Source organism: Coffea eugenioides, chromosome 8, assembly GCF_003713205.1.
Source record: "Coffea eugenioides isolate CCC68of chromosome 8, Ceug_1.0, whole genome shotgun sequence".
Classification (NCBI taxonomy): Eukaryota; Viridiplantae; Streptophyta; class Magnoliopsida; order Gentianales; family Rubiaceae; genus Coffea; species Coffea eugenioides.
In genome coordinates this window covers 5,794,123-5,812,786 of record NC_040042.1, presented here as the reverse complement: position 1 = coordinate 5,812,786, position 18,664 = coordinate 5,794,123, and the positions used below count along the sequence as shown (strand labels likewise).

The 18,664-nt window shown below is 38.7% G+C and overlaps 3 protein-coding genes across 3 annotated transcripts; 2 read left to right on the top strand and 1 right to left on the bottom strand.

Annotated features, from left to right (window-relative positions):
• Positions 1 to 684: 684 nt before the first annotated feature.
• Positions 685 to 1,742, top strand: LOC113780058. Its single transcript, XM_027325879.1, has 2 exons — positions 685 to 1,068; positions 1,176 to 1,742. The coding sequence occupies exons 1-2, from the start codon at positions 685 to 687 to the stop codon at positions 1,740 to 1,742; spliced, it is 951 nt and encodes a 316-aa protein (XP_027181680.1).
• A 1,953-nt stretch (positions 1,743 to 3,695) lies between these two features.
• Positions 3,696 to 6,353, top strand: LOC113780057 (putative late blight resistance protein homolog R1B-17). Its single transcript, XM_027325878.1, has one exon. It carries the CDS (start codon positions 3,696 to 3,698, stop codon positions 6,351 to 6,353), a length of 2,658 nt encoding a protein of 885 aa, XP_027181679.1.
• Positions 6,354 to 13,818: 7,465 nt separating this feature from the next.
• Positions 13,819 to 16,101, bottom strand: LOC113780056. The gene is made up of 4 exons (XM_027325877.1): positions 15,886 to 16,101; positions 14,457 to 15,771; positions 14,254 to 14,342; positions 13,819 to 14,040 (listed from the first exon to the last, which is right to left on the bottom strand). The coding sequence occupies exons 1-4, from the start codon at positions 16,099 to 16,101 to the stop codon at positions 13,819 to 13,821; spliced, it is 1,842 nt and encodes a 613-aa protein (XP_027181678.1).
• Between the last annotated feature and the right edge of the window lie 2,563 nt (positions 16,102 to 18,664).

Sequence of the window (18,664 nt, the reverse complement as noted above, 5' to 3'; positions counted from 1 at the left end):
TGAAAAGGAAAAGACCAACAATTTAATAGAAAATAATATTAGCATGAACGATGAACAACACACAAGAATTAACGTGGTTCGGCTTAATCACCAAGCCTACATCCACGGAGAGAAAAACTTGTTCTTACTATGAGAAAAATACCACAAGATTACAACTTGATTCTCAAGCCCCAACTCTTGTATAACCCTCTCACCCATTAAGAACTCTCTCACTCCTTTCTTATATGTCTTTGTAGTATGCCAATCTACCTATTTATAGAGAACGGTACTGCCAAAAAACCAAATAACAATTGGAAACCAATACTATTTCCTAAACTCATATAGAGTAGAAAATAGTATCTAGCTAAATAGGAATTTACTTGACTTGTACTTCAAGTAACTAAATCCAATTAGGAAACTAGTTACTTACACACAAAATAAGAAATCACCTAAAAGAAATTAAGCCAATTTCCTAACACTTTTTAAGAACCAAGAAGATTTGTGCCAAAATAACAGATGCCAAGAAGAACAAAAGGCCTTGGACACGGAATGGATCTTGAAGTACTATTTTTGCATCCCTCTGATCAAATCTGCCCATATTGGAGTTACTCGTTAATGGTTGATCCAATTTGATGTATTCATCCACTAGGTAATCCTTGGCTTAAAGAAATTGATGATGCAAAGCAAAGGCTTACAGTTCCAGTGATGCTTGCAGAAAGATTAATCAGAAAAGAAGATTGGAGCCGCTATGTACATACAGAAGACAGAGATCTTGAAGGCATCAAGTTTGGAATACCATCAGAAAAGAAAAATAGGATGCCAGATCCATTAATACAAGCAACGAGAATGGGCAACAGTGAGGTAGCTCTGGAAATCCTGAGAGTCTACCCTGAAGCTGCGTATACTTTCGATGAAAAAGGAAGGAATATACTGCAAATTGCAGTGGAGGAGAAAAAAAGGTTCTTGTATGACTACTTGATGACTAGTGGTATTGACAAGGATAGGATGCTAAGTGATACTGATCACGAAGGAAATAGCATTATACATCTCGCAGCAAGTCTGGGATCCCCTCCCAGCACTCCCCCTGGTGTTAGGATGTCCTCTGGTTTAAGGTACCAAATTAAATTCATGTTGTATATTGTTTAATTTTCTCTTCAGGACTATTTGCAACTTGTAATTGAAATTTGGCTCCACAGCGAGTGCAGTATGACTCTTATCCATATCTCTGGCAACTACAAAAGTCTGAGGGGAAGACAACAGCACAAGTATTTGAGACGAACCATGCGAGTGTACACGAAAAGGCTGAGAAAACTATGAAGGAAATGGCCAACAGTGTGTTGATTGTGTTTGTCCTCATTGGTACCATTAACTTTGCTGCAGTTTTTACTGTCCCTGGAGGTTTCAATCAAGACAGTGGAGACCCCGTTTATCTCAAGAACCGGCACTCGAATTCGGCTTGTTGTTGTTCTACTTTGCTGGAGGGCTGTTCTCCTCTGTTCACCATGGGGACTCTGCTTGCGATTATCTTTTTGCGATTTGCAACTGAAGGTTTTTATGCTGCCCTGTCCTTCAAGTACGTAGTCACCACAATTGCCATGTTCTACTCCCGCGGGCTTCACAATCGTAGCATGTTGCCAAGCATATATAGTGGAGAATGTTGTGCTCTTGCTTTCTTATGTTTTGATGGCCCTTGTGTTCCTGGATACATCATATCTGATGTTGGACTACATGTATTATGTGATTCGTTATTCACATTCTTATAGAGGGCAAGAATCTTAAGCACAGCCCTTAATTATTCATGTCAATTAGGTGCGCAATGAAAAAGTTTGAGCAAGTTTGTAAACAACTTTTGCTTGTCATCTACTTATTTAGGTGAATATTGATTCGGCCCTCCAAAGTCCAAACTAAAAATTACGTTCCAAACCATCCCTTTGGTCAACTCAAGTTAAACGATTAACGTTTCATTGAATTCTGAGGGATAAAATGATAATAGGTGCAGCTTAAAAAAGTAAAGCAACTAAGATTTTTGAAATTGAGATTTTGAGTTTTTTTTTTTTTTTATGATTAATACATTTTGAAGTTGGTGAATAGAGATTGGAAGAGCAGGGATCGAGAAGTAAAGTAGTGGGAGTATTTAGATCAGGCACCTTTTTTTTCAAATTCTTTTTTCCTTATTCAGCCATGATGTTAATTTTTTCAAAGTCCCTAATAGTTTGATAAATTTTCATTTTATCTCTCAAGCACATTAAAATTTTAATCACTTAGTTGACCAAAGGACCGGTTTGGAACATAATTCTCAGTTTGGAGGATTTAACTGAGACGTAATCACTTTCAAGGGCTCAATCGAACACTTTGATGCACTTTAGAGGGCCATATCCAAATTATCCACTTCTTTATTCCTCTATGCTATTATTGACTGCTTTTTACTTTATTAATTGCAAAAAATTCTCTCTCATTCTTTTTTCTCATTTTTTAAATTCCCTTTAACTAACTATTTGCCTAGAACTTTTATTATTGTAATTGGATATTGGTCTGTCTAAAGTTTTTAATTCTCGAGCTTACATTTTTGGTTGAACTATTGCTCTTATGACAAATAACAAAATTGGCGTCCCCAGTTCAGCAGTACTGCTGCTGCCCGTCTGCATTGGCTTACTATTGCTAGTAATTTCAAATGCTAGGTAGTTTCAAATATTGCTATTGCTATTGCTTGGTAGTTTGAAGTGAGGTCAATATTCAATTCAATAGTGCTTGGCATTCATGGTATTGCTTTTTTTTTTTTTTTGGTGATTATGTTATAGTTTTTTGGTACATGAATTGAAAATTTTTTAAAAAGGGTGCTATTATTCATGGTGTTCCCATGTCATTGATATTGTTAAAAAGGATTTTACTTTTTGCAAATAATAAGAATTTTATTTAATGTCATTGACATTGTTGAGAATTTATATGGAAACTATGCTACAAAGATAATGGCTACAAAAAATAAAATTTTATCAAACTAAAAATTAAATTACAAGATAAAATTATATCAAAGTTGATTTTAAATTGCAAATCAAATTACTTGATACAACAACTTATCAGATAAGATGTTTAAAATAAAATTCCAAAAACTAACTAATCTTCAATATGAATTGATCTTAATTTAACTCTACAATATATTTCAAGAGCATGGGAATTTCTTAAGTAATTGGATTCTATCTTTAAGGACGTCCTCCCGAGAACAAAAATGGGATTTTCTTCTGAAGTATTTTTTATACTAATTATTACTTTGAGGTCACTAATATCTTTTTTGCTAAACCGTTAGTCAGTGGGGGAATGTGCAACAAAAATAATATTTGGGGGCAAAGTGAAAATTACACCAAAACTTAGGAGGGTTTAGTGCTTTTGGCACCTATCTTTTTTTTTTTTTTGGTGAATCAAAATACTAAGTCAACTTAAATACAAAACGTTACAGTCAACATAATTAAATTAACAATGACTATTTAGTATTAATTAGCAATGTGGGAATTTTCCATCAAACCACGGTTGGTCAACCAAAACTTCATAGCTTCTAGAAGTAGATTTCTTCAAAGTCTAGCTTATCACTTGAATATTCAACTGCTAAGCAGACCATTCATCCTCTGGATACAATTCAGTACAAGAATGCTCAATTGAGAACTCAATTTACCATCCTATCTCCATAAGGTTTCAGGAAAAGATCTTCCATTACTAGAAACAAGATGGATGAAGTAGATATTGTTGTAGAATTTCTTCTTGAGGACATTGAATTACTGCTGAGCAAGACCTCATATTCTATCCTTTCTGAAGTGAGTCCAGTTGTGATTTCTCTGTATGAGGACCTCAAGATCATAAAATCCTGTCTAAAAAGGATGAAAGACTCCCCCAGTAACTTCAACATACTCCAGTCTTTCTTCCTTAGACAGATTAGAGACGTGGTCTTGAAGATATTAGATGCCACTGACTCTTATATCAACAATGCTCTGGCAAACAGCAATGGAATTTCTGGGGCAGATATTGCTATTTCTTTCCAGCATTCTTCAGAGCTTTCGTTTCGGGCAACACAGGTTAGTTTATACAGGAGATTGATCCCTGAAGTTCATAATGGTATTAGTGCTTCTATGTCAAACAGGGAGGTTTCATCAAGACTGAAGAGTAGTAGCCCTGTTTTGGGAGAAGAAGTGGTAGGTTTCGATGATGAAGCAACAGCAGTGCTGGATAGGCTTACCGGGGAACAGAAGCAACTGGAACTGGAAGTGATTTCCCTTGTTGGCGTGGCAGGTATTGGCAAGACTACTTTTGCAAAAAGATTGTATAACGATTCACGAGTTCTTCATCACTTCCATGTTCGTGCATGGACTCGTGGGCCTCAACTAAATGAGGAAATGAACGCGTTGCATGACTTGTTGACTTGTGTCACAAATGATAACTACTCTCTGCATAAAATGTATCCTCACGAAATGGGAGAGAAGCTACACAAGTTACTCAAGGGGAAGAGGTATTTGATTGTCATTGATGGTATTTGGGATTCATTGTCTTGGAAGTTGTTCTTCATGAAGTATTTTCCAGATGATAGCAACGGAAGTAAAGTACTGATTACAAGTAGGACGAAGGATGTTGTTCTGAAAATAAGCCCAAACAGCTCCCCTCAGGTTTTGCAATTTCTAAGCCAGGACGAAAGTTGGGAATTATTTGAAAGTAAAGTTTTTATTGATGAAAGTTGCCCCCAAGAGTTGATGGAATTGGGGAAGGAAATGGTTGCAAAATGCAGAGGACTACCTCTTGCGATTGTTGTTTTAGCTGGAGTTGCAAAGCAAGAAAAATCACCGGAGTGGTGGATGCATATAGTTACAGACATAGCTTCACCTACTCGTGGTAAAGAGCAGTTCATGGACATCTTAGCATTCGGCTATGATCACCTGCCTAATTGGTTGAAACCGTGCTTTCTTTATCTTGGATCATTTCCTCAAGGCTATGAAATTCTTGTGAAGAAAATAGTGTGGTCATGGATTGCAGAGGGGTTTGTAAAACAGAATGGGGAAAAATGGTTGGAAGAGCTGGCAGAGGAATATCTAACAGATCTTGTTGACAGAAATCTGATTGCAGTTTCCAAGAGAAAGTCCAATGGTGGGATAAAGACTTGTCAAGTCCATGACCTGTTGAGAGATTTGTGTGTCAAGAAAGCCAAGGATAACTTATTCCTGCAACCAATTTGTGGACATAAACAAATTTCTCTATTCTCACCTTCTCGTCCTACCTTGTATGACCACTGCTATAAAGGTGTCCGGGAAATTGAAGCAAAACTACCTTATGTAAGCTCACGCCCACAAAATATTAAATGCTTTCATTCTTATGATTTCCACTACATACCTCCAAATGATGTCAAATTCACACACATAGATATCTCCCTTCAGCAGAAAAACTCGCTTGTCTATAAACTTCTCAGAGTATTGGATTTAGGATACATCATCCTGGACCACTTTCCTGTTAACATACTGGAGCTTGTTCATTTGAACTACTTGGCTCTTAGGATTTATAACCTTCGAAAGCTACCACCCTTGTCTAAACTTTGGAACCTAGAAACCCTCATTCTTGTCACAGAAAAGGGACAAATTGTCACTTTACCAGAAGATATTTGGCAAATGGTAAAGTTGAGGCATTTGCATTATTCAGGGGAACTGGAATTTGAAAGTGCAAGTTTGAGTTCTTCAACTCCCTTTGTGCTGTACAATCTACAAACTATCTCTCAGGTACGTCCTTCAAGTTCTATACAGGAGGTATTGGCAAGAATGCCCAATCTTGTAAACTTAGGATGCCATTTAACATTATCAGATGCTATGAAACATGCTCAGTTCCCTGATCTTTCCAGATTAAGAATGCTAGAAACGTTAACATTTGATTATCAGACTTTAAAAATGGCAAAATTCTTTTTACCTCAACCAAGTAAGTTTCCTCCAAACTTGAAGAAGCTGACTCTGGTAGGTAGTTACGTAGACTGGAAAGAAATGTCAATCATTGGGATGCTACCAAACTTAGAGGTTCTCAAAATAAAGGATAATTTCTTCAATGCACCACGTTGGGAAGTGATGGATGAGGCTTTTTCTCATCTCAAGTTCTTGAAACTTTCAAACACTGATCTTCAACAATGGAGTGCCTCAAGTAGCAGCTTCCCTTGCCTCCAGCAGTTGGTGCTAGATGGATGTCCAAATTTGCAGGAAATGCCCTCTAGCTTTCGAAGCATCGATACATTGGAGGCAATTGAGTTGTATTATTCATCACAGTCAGTTGCAGATTCTGCTAGGCAAATTCAAGATTCACAGAGGTACATGGGAAATGATGGATTGAAAGTCTTGATTCACCCCCAGTTTGAAGAGCAATAAAGGAGCTTTCCTGTACATCATTTGAAAATAATGTATCTTGTTTAAATTGAATTGAGTGTCTATTTGATTTCCATCATTTGGTCGTCCTACTATAGTGTTTGAAAAAGATGTGATATTGTATATGCCGTTCAGCTTTCCAATTATTAGTTCAGTTATGATCCTATCTAAACTTTAGCCTGTGGAGTTGTCATACAGAAATTGCTTTAACTCAAATACTTGCCCTTGTATCTATCCTGGTTATATCTTTTTTTCTGAAGTACAACTTAATTCTTATGTCTTCATATCCTCATGATTCTATCAGCAACTTATAATCCTGTAAACCACTCCTTCTACTACCCCCAAAAATATTGTAATAATAATGACAAAATTTCACTGCATTGCTGATTATTTTATATTATTCAGTCTTCACATTTTGTACTTTTCCAACTAGAATATTGTCTTGAGCCAATATCACTCCTAAGATGTCAACTGATCAGATAGTACCACTTTGATGACAGAGCCAAACAATGATGTTTTAACCAAATAACATTGAAAAAAATGTAAAGAATGCTAGCTACATGTTATTGAAGTCCACTAATGTACAAAGAAGGCAAATTGTACACTTGCGAGATATCACTATCCTCTCCTCTAGTTTACCTAAAATTTAGGAAGAGATTATGATTTTGATTATCTGAACGATAACTATAGTAGTTAAAGAAATGCAAGAGATGGAAGTATATTTGTGTAATTTTTGTTGTTGGAACTTTGGCTGGACATTTGAAGCAAAATACAGAACGCATGATGAAGAAATTAGGAAAGGCAAAAGGTTCTTGATAAACTTCCCAGATGTTGTGTAGTTAAACTTTACCATGCTCAGGTGCCAGTTAGAATCTAAGCCTTCAAGGAAAGAGGAGAAATAGGTGGACTCAAAAGTTGAACAAAGATCTCAAAATTACTTGGCTAATATCCCTATCCGTTCAAGTGGATTTTGTTGTCAAAATTTTCAGTCGATAAAGAACTTGAATTTCCATCTCAATTGATATGAGCGGGCAGATCTAATTAATTTGTTTAGAATTCCTTAAGTAACTTCTACGGTAGATGTTGTCTCTTAACAACTCCTCTTTTAATGAAAGCCACCAAAACTGAAGTTGATATGAAACAGGATTTTGAAATTAATTTGGGTGGAAATATATGGGAAAACTGAAATTGTCTCTTAACATCTTCTGTCGTGCTTGACTTGGTACTGATGAGAGACCTTGAAATCGAATTAGACCCATAAAATATTTGTTAAGATTGGGTTTGAGGTACGGATGGTCAAAGTTCCAAAATATTTAAAGCCTAGGGTGTAAAAATCGAGTCAAGGGAAAAAAAAAACAAGTCAAGAGTGTAACAATAAACATGTTCATGAATAAAAGCTGAAAATCCAGCGAGAAATACCACCATAAAGAATTTGATATTCATTTTCAAAACCAATTCGCAATAAATTAACTAACTCAGGATCTTCTTTGAAAAAACATTGAAAAAAACCTCAAGATCTTATTAATTCGACTAAAAATTTTTCCAAAGCCAATGCCTTAACATCTGCCTTTACACAAGATGTTTTAAAGTTTACTGTTATGTTATTCTATATTTGAAAATCAATTTGTGAAGAAGTTTTCAAAGCCCTTGAAGGACAATTTTCCCAGTTAAAATATTTAACAAGCATGATCAAGCAATGGCAGAGCCAAAACCTAAAACTAGTGGGGACAACTATCTATTATTGGTCAATATAATAGTTGGATTGAGAATCAACTATATTGGTGGTAGCTGGAGTTGTTAAGGTTCAAAACAATTATCTTGGTGGTATGAGCAACTACAAAATGCAAAAATGTCTAATTTCTTATATATTATGTAATTTATTGTATTAATAATTGATAGTTAGCATAAAATGACTAATCTTAAGAAATCTAGTATGGCCAATAAATTTGTCAAACTATCCAAAGTTATCTAGTGAAATTCTCTTTTATATGTTCCTTGAAAAGTAAAAATTAGAATTAGGATTTTCACTCATTTATTAGTTAGTTGAATAAACTATTAGTGTATTACAAAATTATATGCATAATTAATGAGTATTAAATTGCAATGCATTCAAATCCAAAAAAAGTTACACAATCACATATCATCCAAGAGTGAGTTGATAAATCAATCAATGATAGGTGTCGAGCCTGTGCAATAATAAATACAAATAAAATACAAATTTTTATATATAGCAGTGAGTAGGGTTGAATCTACAAGAATTGGAAAAAATTCATTTTTTATAGAGTTTAGAGTATGGGGGATTTTTTTATATAAAAATAAGAATACTTAAATAACTCACATAAAATAAATAAACAAAAACTAAATGACAATTTATTAAAATTGAAATAATAATAGATAAGCTCTAACCAAAAAATAACTTAGGAAATGGTTCATTCAATTGACCATTTGAGCTTTTGGACAAAAGAAAAAAATGTGCTCAATGGTTTCAGTATCCTCCCCACAGCAATTACATAGGTTGCTTCCCTTTCCTATTCTCTTATAGAGTGCTTCATTAGTTGGCAATCCATTTTGCAGGCACCTCCATAAGAAGTGTCTCAGCTTCATCTTAATGTTTAAACTTCACAGTCTTTTCAACACCATATGTTTCCTAATTTTCCAGCTAGTTTTTGAGCCAGGTGCTGACCTTCGATTCTTGGTGTCTCCTTCCCCTTTTGCAGCAACATATCTTGTTGACAGGTGCCGAACCTGTGCAATAATAATAAATAAATCCTAACTACCACTTGAAACAGTTAGTAATCAATTCGAGTACTGGAGCAGGGACTCTAGGTGTGCAATGGGTTACTTGATTCACCCTGTTCCCGAAGAGTTTGCTTAATCCGATATACCTGAATTAATTGTTTAACTGAACTCCCTAACTAGTAGACAGTGGTAAGCAGGGTCGTCTCCTCAGGGACTGGAGAGATATTTGTTTCTTTTCAAATCAAGATTAATGGGGGGGGTTCTGATATCAAAAGCCAACTGAACAAATTAAATGCAGAAAGTAATTAATTAAAAGAAATAACTAAGAGAAAACTCTAGCCAAGGGTATACTTCAGAAATGGTTCATGCACTGATCATTGATGCAAAAATAATTCCAACACTTATTAATAGATTGGTTATAGTTGTCTCGCACGCGCTAAACAACAAACCCTTCCTTAATTTATCGATAGCTAAGGTACGACCGTTAGCTATTTCTCTAACCCAAAAACAACCCTAGGTACGACCGTAGGATTTAATTTCTAGATTGCATTAGCAATTAGAAAGGCCCAATCCTGACTAACAAACACGCTACGAGGGTTCATTCAAGCCATATCAAATATTCCCCTGACACAAATCCAATTGTGCCAGTTGCTACTGGAATAGAAGTAACGAACAATTACGGATTCAATCACCCCTATATAGCAAAATAGCCTATATGAACAATTAATTATTGCGCACTAATCAATCACACATAAGGCTATAACACTTAGAAACAGGAAATATATAAATATTAATAAATGGAGGAAATAGTTAAAATAAATTCGATCTCACAGTAATTTCTGAACCAAATCGTCAGTGATCCCCTTGACTAGAATTAGAGAATTAGCTCCTCATAATTAGAGTACAGGCCATGCGGCAAAGCTGGAGGAAGCCGTCAATTCTTTAATCTAGGCAAACGGAAGACTTGACCTTCGTTCACTTCGGTCAACCGAAGAGAGAAAAGAACGACAATGGATTACGATTGCTTCAATTTCCTTCGGTCAAAGCCAGAATGAAAAGCAATGACCAAAGTCCACGATTGCGGCTCTCTTTAACTTCTCTCTTCTCTCACGCAAGAAAACACACGAGAGATTGGAAGATTGTAATTGTTTTTCACTTCTCAATTTGGTCAAAGAACAATGAATAGTTCATAGAATCCCCAAAGTCAACAAAAGGTGCTAATGTCTCCTGCTCCCTCTACAAAGCTGCGGCTGTCTAGTCTCCTTCCAGAGCCCAGGAAAAAACCAAAACAAAAGAAAAAGAACTCTCCCTCTAACCTAAGCCGCGCGAGAGATAAATAGTATCCCCAATAGCCGGGAATTGTTACTTGTCCAAAATTGCAGCCAGACTCCCTAGAAATATATTAAAATAAAATCTATTACAATTAGGTTTCTTCAGCTTCTCAAGCGGACCCCACAGCGACAAATCTTCTAAGTTTTGATTTTAAGTACTTTTCAGCGTCCTTTCCTGCAATTAGCATCAAAACAAAATATCAGTAGAATCCACCCAATTAATGAAAGTATTTAGTCAATTAGTTGTGCAATAATGCCCAAAATACCCACTAAAATGCACCCTATCAATCTCCCCCACACCTGAACTATGCTTGCCCTCAAGCATAATTAACTCAGAAGTACAATCAAGATGCTAAGCAAATCACAGCAGTTCATACCAAGAATGGCATTCCAAGATCCCCAATAACCTTATCGAAATCAGAATATACCAAATCAACAATTCTCGCAGTTTAAAGTGCACTCATTCACTCCAAAGTGTATATGAAATGTATATTAGATGGCTCTCAAAACAACACAATAGAATGACACTACCATAAGCTTGCTCATATATCATATCTCCACCACTTATGCATGAATTTAAATGCAGCAATCAAGGGACTTTGCAAGGTTGTAATGGGGCTAGGGTGAGATGGTAGGATAAAAAGGAGTCAAAAGGGTGTAAAAGTATAAAAAGTGCTCAGAAATTCATTACACAGATGCTTTGCACATTGGGAACTTCAAGGCATCTCAACCATCACACGAGTAGAGTAAATTGGCACTTGCCACGACCTTCGACTTTTCCTTTCTCCTCTTTTTTTCTATATTTTTTTTTTCCTCTTTTTTTCTTTTCTTTTTTTTCAACAACTCCCAACCAGCACCATAAGAATCAACTTTACTCGTTGCTTTCTTGCATTTTGCCTTCTTTCCACCTCTTTTTTTTTCTTTTTGTGGGTTTTTTTTTTTTTTTGTTTTAATTGACATGTGTAATGCCTCTCAGATACTATTCCAAAATTCTGTATAACAAAATCAAAGCACTTCTTCACACGAGGTTCAGAAAGAAAGTCTAAAAAGAGGTTTCACGGCTAAAAGTTGGGGTCTCAAGCGAAGAATAAGGGTTAAGGCTCAACTTAGCTCCTAGTGGTAAATAATCCAAGGGTTGGTTCTAAGAAAGTCCAAAAATGGCTCATTCCTAAGTGCCCTATCATTTCAATGCATTAAACTCATTTAAATGCAGTCTTGACATGCATAACCGAGCAAGTTCTAGAATGACAAACCATGTGCGCTAATCACTCAACAAACGAAAAATTAGGCCCAAAAATCGCACAAATGGTCAAATTTATGTCAATTTCAGCATATTCATCAATCAATTCATTATCGAGGAAAATAGAGCACCCCATGGCATGAACTTCCTACTTATACTCATATCTCAATTGCATTCATCACCGTTTAAAGAAGAAAACTACTCAGACAATTAAAAACACCTCTAAAGCATAGTTAACTCTCCCCCACACCTAAATCTTACATTGCCCTCAATGTAAGTAAAGGAAGATCAAAATAGAGGTATTAGGGCAACTACACTTCCCTTAAAATGGAGGGGGCAGAAATGAACTACGGCTGTGGAGGGAAAGGCGGGCGTGTTCTTGCCCTTATTTTTTTTATTTTTTTTTTTTTTTTTGGTTTAGTCATTTGAAATCAGAGGGCAGGGTGGAGGCAAGGGAATGGTATTCCAAAGAGGTCAACAAACAGCCAACAAAGTAAATGACAACTAAATACAGCTCCCAATCACAGACAAGTGCAGAAACGGCCTATGAACACACCCCAAAAATTAATTAAGCCTGCGAGCAGCAAAATTTTCTCCAAATACTACCAATTCAACCCAAAAATCAATTAATTAGATAAACACAGTAAAATTTCCCCAAAAACTAATGAAACAGGCAACCAGGGTAAAAACTCCCCCCAAATATCACTGATTGAGCACAACATTTGACAATTGGTCAGCAACCACCCACGGATATATCACAACACCCAAAATCAAGCAAGAAATTGACAATCTGGCATCAGCTAAGAAAGTAAAAATCTGTCCTCTGCTAAACAAAAATTAAGAATCTGGCCTCAGCTAAGTGACAGGGATTTGAAAAAGAAATCACCGGAGTTTTTGACTGGCAGTGGGTCACGGCTGGCGCTAGGGCAGAGGTGGCGGCTAGAGTGTGCGGGCCTGGCCTGGTCTGCTGCTGGGATGACAGGCGCCTGCGTTGCTGGTCGCGCGCCCGCTGGAGGCTGGAGGCTGCTGGTCTGCGCGCGCGGACAGTGGTCCACAGCTGAGCTGCTTGAGAGCTGGAGCTGGGCTTGGGCCCGGAGGAGGGATGGACGCTGTACGCGTGAGCTGTTGGGCGGCGCGCGCACGGTCTGCGCGCCTGGCTGCTGCAGCTCTGCTGGTGGTGAGGCGCGGCTGGGCAGAGGGGTTGCGCGAGGCTGCTGGAGCTCGCGTGGACTGGCTGCCTGCGACGTGAGCGCGCGAGTGAGGCTGCTGCCCGCTGTTGCTGTGCGCGATGGCAGAGAGAACGCGCGAGGCTGACGGCGGAGCTCGCGCGCGGCGTGCTGTGCGCGCAGGAAGAGACGCAGCGGCGGACTGGCGGCGACCTGGTGCGCCTGGCTGGTCAGCGGTGTGCGGCAATGGTAGTGGCGGCAGGCGGCAGGCGGCGGGCTGATCTCAGAGGGGGAGAAAGGAAGTGACGAACAGCGAGGCGAGGTGCGGTGGCGGCGGGCGGCGAGGAGCGGCGGCGGGCCAAGCAAAAGAAAGAAAAGAAGAAAAAAAAGAAAAGGAAGAAGAAAGAAGAAAGAAAGAAAAAGGAAGAAAAGAAGAAGTAGGGTTACGGTTTTTTCTTCTTTTTCAATAAGGGCAATTTCGTATTTTCGCCTTTTTTTTTTTTTTTTATTAGCGTGACCACCTAGCGTGGGCACGCTCAACTGCTATAGAGTCCGCAGATTCTGAACAAAAGTTTCTTTCTCTCTGGCGTGACCATTTGGCGTGGGCACGCCTAACTGCCATAGAGCCCGCAGAACCTGATCGAAAATTTCCTCTGTCAGGCGTGACCACCTGGCGTGGGCACGTCTAACTGCCATAGAGTTCGCAGAACCTGATCGAAAATTTCTTCCATCAGGCGTGACCACTTGGCGTGGGCACGTCTAACTGCTATGGAGTCCGCAGAACCTGAACGAAAATTCCTTCCCCTCAAGCGTGACCACCTGACGTGGGCACGCTTAACTACTAATTTCATGCCACCAAACATCAAACTATTAATTGACACTAACACTTAACTAAAACTTCAAAAATGCATGAAAACTGAAACAAATAGTCTTGGGTTGCCTCCCAAGTAGCGCCTTTCTTTAATGTCTTTGGCTAGACATAGCACCACTCTTTAGTCTGGATGTAATTGAATTTTTCTTGTAATTGGTGGCCTTCCTCCAGGATCCACGTGGCCATTGAGTGCAACCTTTTCCCTAAATTTTCTCTCCATTTTCACCTCGTGAATTGCTTTCATCCTATAGGACTTGTTCGCAGCAACCTTGAATTTACCCCTACAAGCAAACTTAGAAAATTCTTGCACAGAGGGATTAGTGGCATAGATAGCAAACACAGACTGAGAGTTAACAGGATGTTTCATTGTATCAAAGATATTAAAGTGGACTATTTCTCCATCAAATTCCATCGTGAGAGTACCCTTACTAACATCAATTTTAGTCTGGGCAGTACTCAAAAATGGTCTTCCTAATATAATGGGTGATGGATTTGGGGCACTTCTATCATCCATGTAAAGCACATAAAAATCAGCAGGAAAAATTAATCCATCTACTTGCACTAAAACATTCTCAATTATCCCATCCGGATAAGCACATGTACGATCAGCCAATTGAATTATTATCCCCGTTTCTTTTAATGGTCCTAAATTTAGAGAATCATAGATTGACTTAGGCATCACATTAATAGAAGCTCCTAAATCTATCATGGCATTTTTGATACTAGAATGTCCAATTTTACAGGGAATAGTAAACATACCTGGATCCCCGCATTTGGGTGGAAGTTTCCTTTGAAGTACAGCTGATACATTCTCTCCTACCATCACTCTCTCATCACCCCTTAGCTTTCTTTTGTTAATGCACAAGTCTTTTAAGAACTTTGCGTATTTGGGTACCTGCTTGATCACGTCCAATAGGGGGATGTTTACTTGAACTTTGCGGAACACATCCAGGATTTCTTTTTCCCTTTCTACCTTTATTGTCTTCTCCAGCCTGCAAGGAAAAGGAGGTAAGTTAGATTTAATAGTGGGCGGAGAAGTGAAGGTTACCTTAGGATCCTTGCGAATACGCCCTTCCTCTTCGATTTCCTTTTCTATCTCCTCCTCACTTTTGCTTTTTGAACTTTCCACTTTAGGCCCTTCCAGTTCCTTGCCACTCCTCAGTGTCATGGCACTTACATTCCTGGGATTTATCTCGGGTTGAGATGGCAATTTTCCATGAACGTGGGACTCCAGGCGATTGATGGCAGTTGCCAATTGGTTTATTCGAGCATCCATATCTTTCATGCCTGATCTGGTCTCCTGCTGGAACTGTCTAGTCTCTTGCTGGATCTGGGAGGTAGTAGTAGCCAGACTTTTGACGATATCCTCCAAAGAACTCCCTGTGTTGGAGGATGAAAGTTGGGGTTTCGGTTGCCATGGTTGCTGAAACCCTGGTGGACGATTTGAGAGTGAATTTTGCGGTCGATTCCCATAGCTGAAATTGGGATGGTCTCTCCAACCGGTGTTGTATGTGTTGGAATACGGGTCATACTGCCTGCGGGGCGCGGGCACGCCTCCGGCCATATTTACCTGTTCCGCCCCGTCCTCTTGCAGAATGGGGCACGAATCCGTGCAGTGGTCCATGCTAGTACAGATTCCACACACCTTCGCTCGCGGTGTGTCTCTCATGGCCAATTGCCTGACAGCAGACGTCAACTCTGACAGTTGCTGCTGGATGGATGACGTCTCTGCCTCATTGACTCTACGGGTAGGATTGCTCTCACGGGAGCCGAACTGCTGAGAGTTTTCTGCCATGGCTTCAATAAGGTCCCATGCTTCCCTCGGTGTCTTGTTCGCCAGGGCTCCTCCACTTGCAGCATCAATAATACTCCTGTCAGTTGACTGGAGTCCCTCATAGAAGTATTGGATCAACAGTTGTTCACTAATCTGATGCTGTGGGCATCTAGCGCACAACTTGTTGAACCTTTCCCAAAAATCGTACAATGACTCCCCGGAGTACTGCTTGATGCTGCAAATCTCCTTCCTCAAACTTGCAGCCCGGGATGCGGGGAAAAATTTCTCCAGGAATTTCTTCTTCAATTGTGCCCACGTGGTGATACTACCTGCAGGTAGGTAGTATAGCCAATCCTTCGCTGCATCCTTGAGAGAGAAGGGGAAGGCTCTCAGTCTTATTTGCTCCTCAGTGACCCCAGGAGGTTTCATGCTAGAGCACACTACTTCGAATTCCTTGACATGTTTGTGGGGTTCTTCACCAGAAAGACCATGGAACGAAGGCAAGAGCTGAATCAACCCCGATTTCAGCTCGAAAGAAGTATTTTCAGCCAGAGTTGGGAACGTGATGCACAAGGGCTGATGAGTCAGGTCTGGGGTAGCCAGCTCCCTTAATGTCTGGGTGTTGGCCATGCTAAATTCGTTTTCTACTGGCTCGTTTGCAGAAAGTAAATGCCCTTCTTTTTGTCTCTTGGTCTCTTGCCTTCGCCTACGCGCTGCCTTCTCGACCTCAGGATCGTATACCAAGTCACCTGTGCGAGAAGAACGGGGCATAAACTAGCAAAGATACCAAGAAAAAGGAAAAATAAAATAAAACAAAATAAAACTGAATTTAAAAAGAAGCAAATAATTCAAACGCCAGTCCCCGGCAACGGCGCCAAAAATTGACAGGTGCCGAACCTGTGCAATAATAATAAATAAATCCTAACTACCACTTGAAACAGTTAGTAATCAATTCGAGTACTGGAGCAGGGACTCTAGGTGTGCAATGGGTTACTTGATTCACCCTGTTCCCGAAGAGTTTGCTTAATCCGATATACCTGAATTAATTGTTTAACTGAACTCCCTAACTAGTAGACAGTGGTAAGCAGGGTCGTCTCCTCAGGGACTGGAGAGATATTTGTTTCTTTTCAAATCAAGATTAATGGGGGGGGTTCTGATATCAAAAGCCAACTGAACAAATTAAATGCAGAAAGTAATTAATTAAAAGAAATAACTGAGAGAAAACTCTAGCCAAGGGTATACTTCAGAAATGGTTCATGCACTGATCATTGATGCAAAAATAATTCCAACACTTATTAATAGATTGGTTATAGTTGTCTCGCACGCGCTAAACAACCAACCCTTCCTTAATTTATCGATAGCTAAGGTACGACCGTTAGCTATTTCTCTAACCCAAAAACAACCCTAGGTACGACCGTAGGATTTAATTTCTAGATTGCATTAGCAATTAGAAAGGCCCAATCCTGACTAACAAACACGCTACGAGGGTTCATTCAAGCCATATCAAATATTCCCCTGACACAAATCCAATTGTGCCAGTTGCTACTGGAATAGAAGTAACGAACAATTACGGATTCAATCACCCCTATATAGCAAAATAGCCTATATGAACAATTAATTATTGCGCACTAATCAATCACACATAAGGCTATAACACTTAGAAACAGGAAATATATAAATATTAATAAATGGAGGAAATAGTTAAAATAAATTCGATCTCACAGTAATTTCTGAACCAAATCGTCAGTGATCCCCTTGACTAGAATTAGAGAATTAGCTCCTCATAATTAGAGTACAGGCCATGCGGCAAAGCTGGAGGAAGCCGTCAATTCTTTAATCTAGGCAAACGGAAGACTTGACCTTCGTTCACTTCGGTCAACCGAAGAGAGAAAAGAACGACAATGGATTACGATTGCTTCAATTTCCTTCGGTCAAAGCCAGAATGAAAAGCAATGACCAAAGTCCACGATTGCGGCTCTCTTTAACTTCTCTCTTCTCTCACGCAAGAAAACACACGAGAGATTGGAAGATTGTAATTGTTTTTCACTTCTCAATTTGGTCAAAGAACAATGAATAGTTCATAGAATCCCCAAAGTCAACAAAAGGTGCTAATGTCTCCTGCTCCCTCTACAAAGCTGCGGCTGTCTAGTCTCCTTCCAGAGCCCAGGAAAAAACCAAAACAAAGAGAAAAAGAACTCTCCCTCTAACCTAAGCCGCGCGAGAGATAAATAGTATCCCCAATAGCCGGGAATTGTTACTTGTCCAAAATTGCAGCCAGACTCCCTAGAAATATATTAAAATAAAATCTATTACAATTAGGTTTCTTCAGCTTCTCAAGCGGACCCCACAGCGACAAATCTTCTAAGTTTTGATTTTAAGTACTTTTCAGCGTCCTTTCCTGCAATTAGCATCAAAACAAAATATCAGTAGAATCCACCCAATTAATGAAAGTATTTAGTCAATTAGTTGTGCAATAATGCCCAAAATACCCACTAAAATGCACCCTATCACAGAGTCGCGGATCTTGTACATAGCTGAAGCAAGAATCCAAAAACTTCATTGAACTCCAATAGCAACTTGTGACTAAACGTGTGTGATGCACAGTTGGTTGAGACTTCTAAAATAAAAGACAATCATGGAAAAATAATTGCAAACATATGTTTCAAAAAGAAACTAAAACAGACTTCAATTTCGATGAAAAAAAACCTCTTGATCCTTGACCATTTGGTTTTTCCACAGTTCTATACATGTTTAAGGCTCTTAATTGGTCAGGGGCTTTAGTGGAATAATTGAGTGATGTTTGTGAAAGCATTTTTGTACACGGCATTTGTAGGCAAAAGTCAATTGTCTATAGAGATTTATGAGTGACAACGTATGTTGAAGAAGATTTCCTTTCAAATGGAATAAAACAACTATGGATTTGTTTAAATAATTGTATTAAATAGGACTTGATAATAATTCTTTGAATCTCCGATTAGATTGAAACATACAGCTGATAAACTACTTTGTACTTTGCAATTATACAGACATCATTGGTAGGTAATAACTTTTACTTTTGATTCGAAAATAATAATTTCATTAATCTTCAACGAAATCACACATTAATAATGGCCTTATAAAAGCTGGTTGATCTGTCCACCAATAAGCATTATTAAAAATAGTCTTGACATTAGCCACTAAAACATGCGCCACA

Excerpts from the sequence above, each read along its gene's own strand:
- LOC113780056 (XM_027325877.1), bottom strand. The coding sequence starts at position 16,101 with ATGGCCAACACCCAGACATTAAGGGAGCTGGCTACCCCAGACCTGACT. Across the intron at positions 15,772-15,885 it reads CTAGCATGAAACCTCCTGGG|AAGAAATTCCTGGAGAAATT; the intron begins GTCACTGAGGAG and ends GCACAATTGAAG. Across the intron at positions 14,041-14,253 it reads TTGAGAATGTTTTAGTGCAA|TCTGTGTTTGCTATCTATGC; the intron begins GTAGATGGATTA and ends GTTAACTCTCAG.
- LOC113780058 (XM_027325879.1), top strand. The coding sequence starts at position 685 with ATGCTTGCAGAAAGATTAATCAGAAAAGAAGATTGGAGCCGCTATGTA. Across the intron at positions 1,069-1,175 it reads CTCCCAGCACTCCCCCTGGT|CGAGTGCAGTATGACTCTTA; the intron begins GTTAGGATGTCC and ends TTGGCTCCACAG.
- LOC113780057 (XM_027325878.1), top strand. The coding sequence starts at position 3,696 with ATGGATGAAGTAGATATTGTTGTAGAATTTCTTCTTGAGGACATTGAA.